The sequence below is a fragment of the Procambarus clarkii genome, chromosome 34, assembly GCF_040958095.1.
Source record: "Procambarus clarkii isolate CNS0578487 chromosome 34, FALCON_Pclarkii_2.0, whole genome shotgun sequence".
NCBI classification, from domain to species: Eukaryota; Metazoa; Arthropoda; class Malacostraca; order Decapoda; family Cambaridae; genus Procambarus; species Procambarus clarkii.
The window spans coordinates 22,317,762-22,325,416 of record NC_091183.1 but is presented as its reverse complement, the minus strand read 5'-3'; the positions used below and the strand labels follow the sequence as shown (position 1 = coordinate 22,325,416).

Sequence of the window (7,655 nt, the reverse complement as noted above, 5' to 3'; positions counted from 1 at the left end):
GTCCAGTGTTAACAGTGGGCTCAGGCCATGGGTGTATTGTTCAGTGTTCACAGTGGGCACAGGCTCTGGGTGTATTGTCCAATGTTCACAGTGGGCACAGGCTCTGGGTGTATTGTTCAGTGTTCACAGTGGGCACAGGCTCTGGGTGTATTGTTCAGTGTTCACAGTGGGCACAGGCTCTGGGTGTATTGTTCAGTGTTCACAGTGGGCACAGGCTCTGGGTGTATTATCCAGTTCTCACACTAGGCTCAGAACGAGGGTGTATTTCCCCAAATTCACACACCAATTATATCTATATTTATACGCCCCGCATGTAAGCGTGCAAACTGTATGGTATTTACTAGACATAAATGTACTGGGAATATGCTCTTTCTTCTCGAGGTATTGGATCAGCCAAGCTGTGATGGCTGTGTGGCTCTACGAGATAAAAAAAAAAGACTCATAGACCACTCACCAAGACTAGATTTTTTTGTTTATAAATAAACAAAACAAAAGTATATTTTATTTAAATCAACATAGAGATATGTATACTTTTCACACACAACCCAAACACACACACACATACATACTGTACGCTTGTATCACTGATAATCGGCTGATAATTGTGAACTGGTTGTAAATCACGCACAAGAAAATGCATAAGAGTTGAAAAAGTTGAAAATTATTTCAAAGTCTCGTTGCATAATGTTGCGTTGGAGTGCATGTAACCCAGCTACTTAAAGTAATAGCACTATCTGCAGTTCCTTGATTGAACGTACAAGTCACTACGGGCTCACCATAGCCCGTGCTACTTGGAACTTTTTGTTCCCAGGTAGCGAATCTTTAACAACAATAACATTGAACGTACACAAATGAACAGTTATAGACAATAGTGTTTACTTGTGTAATAATAATTTTGTCGAGGGCACAAGAATACTATGCCCAGTATAGCATATATTTACTAATATATATATATATATATATATATATATATATATATATATATATATATATATATATATATATATATTGTCGAAGATGCACGAACTATAGGCCTATAATGGCTTATTTACTCCTTGGACAGGTTAGGTTCAGCTTTTAACCTTTATATTTGTTTAGGTAGGCCATTTGGAAAACTGTAATAATACCAAAAAGTGATAAGAAAAATATCGCGATCTAACAGTCCATTTTTGTACGTTTGAGCAAATAGTTGCTATACGTACTATGTAGGACAAGTTGGTGTGCTGGGGCTCCAAATCCTGAACGGTCTCCAGATGTGCCATTACGTAACAAATAACGACGGTTTGGCCTAACCGGAAGTTGCGACTTACCTAATCTATAGAGGCCGACCCTTAAAAAAAAGGTAATATTACTTCAACTTTTTACAAATACGTGTCTGTTTTAAGGGATTGGTCGATTCCGTTAAAAAATACGACGTGTTAGTTGTTCTAACGATAGGGGAGACAATCACTGGCAGCCCCTCGTCCACCAATCACCTGGGAGATAATCACTGGCAGCTCCTCGTCCACCAATCACCTAGGAGAAAATCACTGGCAACCCCTTGTCCACCAATCACCTTGGAGACAATCACTGGCAGCCCGTCGTCCACCAATCACCTTGGAGACAATCACTGGCAGCCCCTCATCCACCTGCCTTATCCATATCCATCAACAGGTTTGATGTAACGACTGTACTACTCTAAGCCAAGCGGTGTGTGTGGACAGCGTTAAGTACATTACCCTTTAAAACTCATCATACAAACGTTATAAATGCAACCTATTAAGCACAAAAGTATCGATTTCCAATGATTCACGTTTCCTCCGCATCGGAGTCGATACGTTAGGGGGGTTGTTTGGGTTTGTACGTCTCTAACTACGCTATAAGGTTATAGAAAGTTTTTTGATTTGAATTCATATATTCATATTAAAAAGGAAAAAATTAAGTCCCAAGCATGTACACTGCTAGTCACTAGTCCTGGTAGCCTACACAACACGCATGTATACTGCTAGTCACTAGTCCTGGTAGCCTACACAACACGCATGCATACTGCTAGTCACTAGTCCTGGTAGCCTACACAACACGCATGTATACTGCTAGCTACCACTCCTAGTAGCCTACACTAGTGTTTCGGAACAGGTAATCCTAACCTACTTGAGTAACGACTCAACTGTACAAAGTAAAGTGCTTCAGAACACTAACTACCTCTCCGTCAGCTCGTTTTTTTCTTTGATCTATTTGGCCAGAAAATTAGGCTTCTGAGAAACTACCATCTTAAAGACCCACTGAAGAAATTGACGTAAAACTATCCTTTATAATTGCTTTATGACCCCCAGAGTTTTACATCACAAGTATTAAAAGAAAGTCTGCTTGTTACCTTAACTGCAGTAATGACGTTTAATGGTCAACACGGCGCTTGTAGGGAGAAGCCGTGTGGGCTGTTTCTTCACTTCCCGAGTGCTTCCTGAGGCTGAACCCGTATCAACACAGCTCGCACTCCCTCGGGCCATGCTTGGCCAAGCTGTGGCCGAGCCAAACGGTTCATACCTCACTCTGTGCTCGTCTGAGCTTCGCCCGACCTCCAACGACTCATTCTGAGGTCGTTTGAGCTGCTCTCCACTCTCAAAGAAACTTTCAACAACACTAATGTATTTATTATTTAATAACAACAACTATTTGCTCGAAAATAAATTAATATTAATAATATTTTAAATCTGTGTATAACGAAACGTTTGGCTGCATTGGGATGTATTTGGCCTTTGTAGTCCCTTGAGTGAAGCATTTAGAGAAATGTAATTCATAGACAGGGAGGTCAACGAACATTGTTCAAGAAAAATTCGATCGATATCAGTTGTGAATGTAAAATTATTTTAGTCCATGAACAGACTAGACGAGTTGGTGGCCTTAAAGAGCATCTGCCAGATGTTTGAGGACTGTCTGTTGAAAATTAAAACACAACAAGCTAATAGTAGTGGTGATTAATCCCGTTTTTCAGACTGGATTTCGGAACGTGTTTCAACACAAGTCTCGCCACCAGGTCCGTGTCTTCAGTTTATTATGAATATTTTGTAAAATATTTTGTAAAATATTTTGTAAAAACTAAAAATTCTGATGCCCAACCTCCTTGATTATGAGCAAAAAAGCTCTCTAAATAGGGCTCAATACTTTGGAGCTTTTATTAAAGCGCTTAATTGGCTCTACCTGTGTTCGAATCTCTGCTCACTTAACGCTTCACTCACGCGTTCCAATTTTAATCATTGCCAACAGAACCAAAACACATAATGTAAGCATAACTTTGCACAAACTTATATTAGTCATTAATATTAATCTATAAGTGAGAATATGTCGTTTTATCGTTAATTCGTTATTAAGAAATGCGTGCTGGGACTGGTCGCATCTTGGACCAGCATAACACGAGGATGATGGATTGTAACTCAGACGAACACATCCTGAGCATGTATTGTAAGGTAGTGGTTTGTGTAATCTATTAACTAATTTATGTAGTCTATTAACTAATTTGTGTAGTCTATTAAATAGACCACATGGTGCCTGCTAACGGTGAAGTTTATTTTCTTAAACTAGTCTCTCTCTCTCTCTCTCTCTCTCTCTCTCTCTCTCTCTCTCTCATACTGTTGATTACAAATCATTATGTATGGCTGTGTAGTTTCTAACTTCCTTCCTGTCACATTAATAAGTATCACGAGAGTACAGATTCTCCTGATTTAGTACATATTTACACACATTAGATGTTTTGCAACTTGAGAATTAATGGCAAATAACCGTAGAAGAGAGCTGCAAACACCAGCCAATCATCATTCCTTCTGCTTCGTTGCAAAAAAACGTATTTTCTCAAAGTTAGGATTAATAAACAACCAGACTACCGAAAAGTTGGATAAAGTTTTATTGAAGCACTTTGAGGTGAACTACATTGTATTATAGGTGGTTCTAGGTGAGGGGTTGTGTGGGAATGGTTAGGTTCCAGTGGTTCTTGCGCTGGGGACTGGGAGAAATGGGGATTTGGATGAACCGGTTGCGGCTGGGAGGCCGAAGAACGCACTGCTGGTCGAACCTGAGCTGTTACCAAAGGGGAGAGAGTACCTGTGTAAGGGGCTGGACCTGTGTAAGGCGGTGTAGTCGTGTGAGGGAGTGAAACGGTATGTTGATGTGTACTGGGATGAGGATGTGTGGCTGTGTGTGGTAGTGTGGCTGTGTGTGGTGGTGTGGCTGTGTGAGAGAGTGTGGTTGTGTGTGGTGGTGTGGCTGTGTGTGTTAGTGTGGCTGTGTGTGGTGGTGTGGGTGCTGCTGCTGCTAGTGGCTGTATAACTTTGTGTGGGAGAGTGGGAGTGTGATGCAGGTTACGTGGGAGGGTTGTAGTGTGTAGTGTGCACGGAGTGTGTGGGGGCGTGCCGGTGTGGGACACGGGGGAAGACCGACCAGGGCAGTCACCACGGAGTGACGCCGTGCTGTACTTCCGTTTCAAGATGGAGGGATGCAACTGAGTATGAGGCATGTCTTCAGGGAGAGGCTGGGAGGAGGCTAGATCAGGGTGAGACGCCGTGTGAGCTTGTGACGTGAGTGTGATCTGCGGCACAGTGTGAGGGATAGTGTGAACCTGGGGATGAAGATGCTGCAGCATCACGGCATCATAAGGCTGAGGTGAGACGCGCTGCTGGGATGAAGGACGCAGATGGGATGCTGAGAATGACTGGAGATGAACGCGAGATGCAGACTGAGCTTCACCCTGAGCCTCACCCTGGGCCACCAGGTGCAGTTCAGCTTGAGACTCCGCCTGCTGCAAGGCCTCACACTGCAGCGATAAAGGCGAGGGAGAGTCTCGGAGTTTGAAGGCTTCGCTCCTCAAGCTTAGCCTCGACAGCCTGGAGGGCGACTGGATCTCCACTCTCGGGGTGGTGATGTCGTCGGCCTCCACCTCCAACACGTGGACTGGACCCCCGCGGCACGAGGAGCTTCGGGGCCGCATGCCCCTGGGGGAGGGGCCCCCAGGGGCGCTTCGGGTGGAGGATTTTCGGAAAAGTGGAGACGAGCGCTTGGAAGACCGTCCGGAAGTTACCTGTGTCACAACCACGGGTCCTGGGGAGAACGTTGTCAACAGCTCTGAAAGATAATTCAGAGACAGTTAGTGTATTTTGCAGCTGTAAGCTCCATGGTGTGTGTGTGTGTATGTCAGAGAGAGAGAGAGAGAGAGAGAGAGAGAGAGAGAGAGAGAGAGAGAGAGAGAGAGAGAGAGAGAGAGAGAGAGAGAGAGAGAGAGAGAGAGAGGAAAGAGACAGAGAGAGAGAAGAAACATAAGAGAGAGAAGAAACATAAGAGAGAGAAGAAACATAAGAGAGAGAAGAAACATAAGAGAGAGAAGAAACAGAAGAGAGAGAAGAAACAGAAGAGAGAGAAGAAACAGAAGAGAGAGAAGACACAGAAGACAGATATGAAGAGAAGAGAGAAATGGAGATAGAGACAGAGAAAAAGAGTACCGTTAAACGTTTCTTCCAGGAGAAGATGTGCATAAGGTATTAAGACGCAAACACTCTAAGTAAACAGTGTCTCCCCCGCCCCCTTTGTGTGTAAATTATTAAAAAACTGAACTAATTAATGAAGTGATTTTTTCATTCTTCATAATCTTTATGCAATCTCCTATCGTCTTCCAAACCTGTCATGATTGACGTGTTCCCAGATATGGGTTGATCGTCTCATCAAACCCATGATGATCACACTACTCATCATCTGTCAGGTGTTGCAAACCCCAAACATAAATGACATTGAGCAATATATATATGATCGAGGAATATAATCAAATCTAGAAACTCATCATCACACTTCACAATCCAGGAACTCGTCACCACAATCCACGAACCCATCATCACAATTCACAATCCGCGTCCATCCGGCCAATAATCACCTTCACAACAATTCTTAATTTCACTCCCTACAAACTGACCAATAAGCAATTAATCCTGAACTTAGTCTAAGACCTAGGCGAACTCATAAGACAATACTGTGACACCCTACACCTATACACATCTGGCTCCTCTTTGCACATCATATGACTTGCAGGTGTGTATACCTAATCTCATGCAAATCGACTCTTAAGTATAAAATAGAGTTCCAAGTTTGCCAGCTCTATACCTAGTATGCTAATGCCTCTATGATTCGGACCTGAATTACAGAAAGACTGTCAGCTAAGGACTTACTTCAGAAATAAGAATTAACAGGACCGTGTATAGGGCTGATCGCTATTCAGGATTTATCACAGGAAGGCTGACTGGTACAAGACTCACCACATGAAGGCTGACTGGTACAGGACTCACCACAGGAAGGCTGACAGGTACAGAACTCACCACAGGAAGGCTGACTGGTACAGGACTCACCACAGGAAGGCTGACTGGTACAAGACTCACCACAGGAAGGCTGACTGGCACAGGACTCACCACAGGAAGGCTGACTGGTACAGGACTCACCACAGGAAGGCTGACTGGTACAGGACTCACCACAGGAAGGCTGACTGGTACAAGACTCACCACAGGAAGGATGCCTGGTGTAGGACTGGTACAATGCTCCTTGAGGCAATTCCAGAAGCGAGTTTCTGGAAGCGTTGTGATGCTGGTGGGTCTTCCCCGGGGAGTTCCTCTGGGCGTGGCGGGCCCTACAGGTGACCACGCCCGCCACCACCACTGCCACGCCCACCACCACGCCCACCACCACCCCAGACACCACCACGCTCACCGGGGTTCCTCCAGGCTTCACCGGAGAGTCGTCCGTAAGGGGCGGAGGCTCCTCTCCGTGATTGTTTACTGTGTATAGACAAGACAAATATTATCTCTTAGGGGCCTCTCATTATTCACCCGTTTGGCTCTATCCTTTGTTTGTAAATAGTTTTTCCTTCCAATCGTGATCCTGTTTCCGTCTGTGAACGTCTGTCTAAATGTTTATATTCCTGTCATTTGGATATCCTGTATTAATATGTATATTCACATATTATTCATATTCACATTCACATATATTCATATTATATATATATTCTGTAAGACATTTATAAATTATTATTCTCTAAGAAAAACAATCTATTAACAATAATATTTGTCTTCATCATTATAAATAAAATTTAAGTTTGAAACAAGCACAGAGAAGTATTGATAAGATTATAAATTAGTAAATAATTGAAAGTTCAAATAAACATATAAAACGAGTTAAAACTCTTCCCCATAATACAACACGCTAAATACCATGGCAATAAAATGATCTCACACATACATCCTATTTACCTAAATAAAGCCAAATCGTAAATATAACCAAATTATATTTGAATAAATAAAAATAGCTCCAATGCGTGAGTAGGCTCCAGCAAGGGGGAAAACTATAGAGTAAAAAATACACAAGTAAGCAATTATCCAAGGAAGGATACCATAGTACCATAGTCTGGTAGCACAGTACCACTTTAATGAACTGGTAGCCAAGTGGAATTGGGTTACTGGAGATCAATGAAACCAGGATGTGTGAACTACGGGCTCACCATAGCCCGTGCTACTTGGAACTTTTTGTTCCAAGTAGCGAATCTTAAACAACAAAGAGGGTTGTAGGTGACTGAATTAATCCGACAGCGAGGAAAGAGAACAGGTTTAACAAACCCTTAACCAATGCAAGCTCAACACACACACACACACACA

At 43.0% G+C, this 7,655-nt stretch overlaps 1 protein-coding gene across 1 annotated transcript in view; it reads right to left on the bottom strand.

Annotated features, from left to right (window-relative positions):
- Nucleotides 1–3,853: 3,853 nt before the first annotated feature.
- LOC138371089 (mucin-2-like) overlaps nucleotides 3,854–7,655 on the bottom strand; it is a 56,323-nt gene continuing 52,521 nt past the window's right edge. Inside the window, exons 8-9 of the mRNA XM_069335753.1 lie at nucleotides 6,510–6,782; nucleotides 3,854–5,091 (exon numbers count right to left, since the gene is read on the bottom strand). Of these exons, the coding sequence (XP_069191854.1) occupies nucleotides 3,854–5,091; nucleotides 6,510–6,782 (1,511 nt within the window). The remainder of the gene's footprint in view (nucleotides 5,092–6,509; nucleotides 6,783–7,655) is intronic.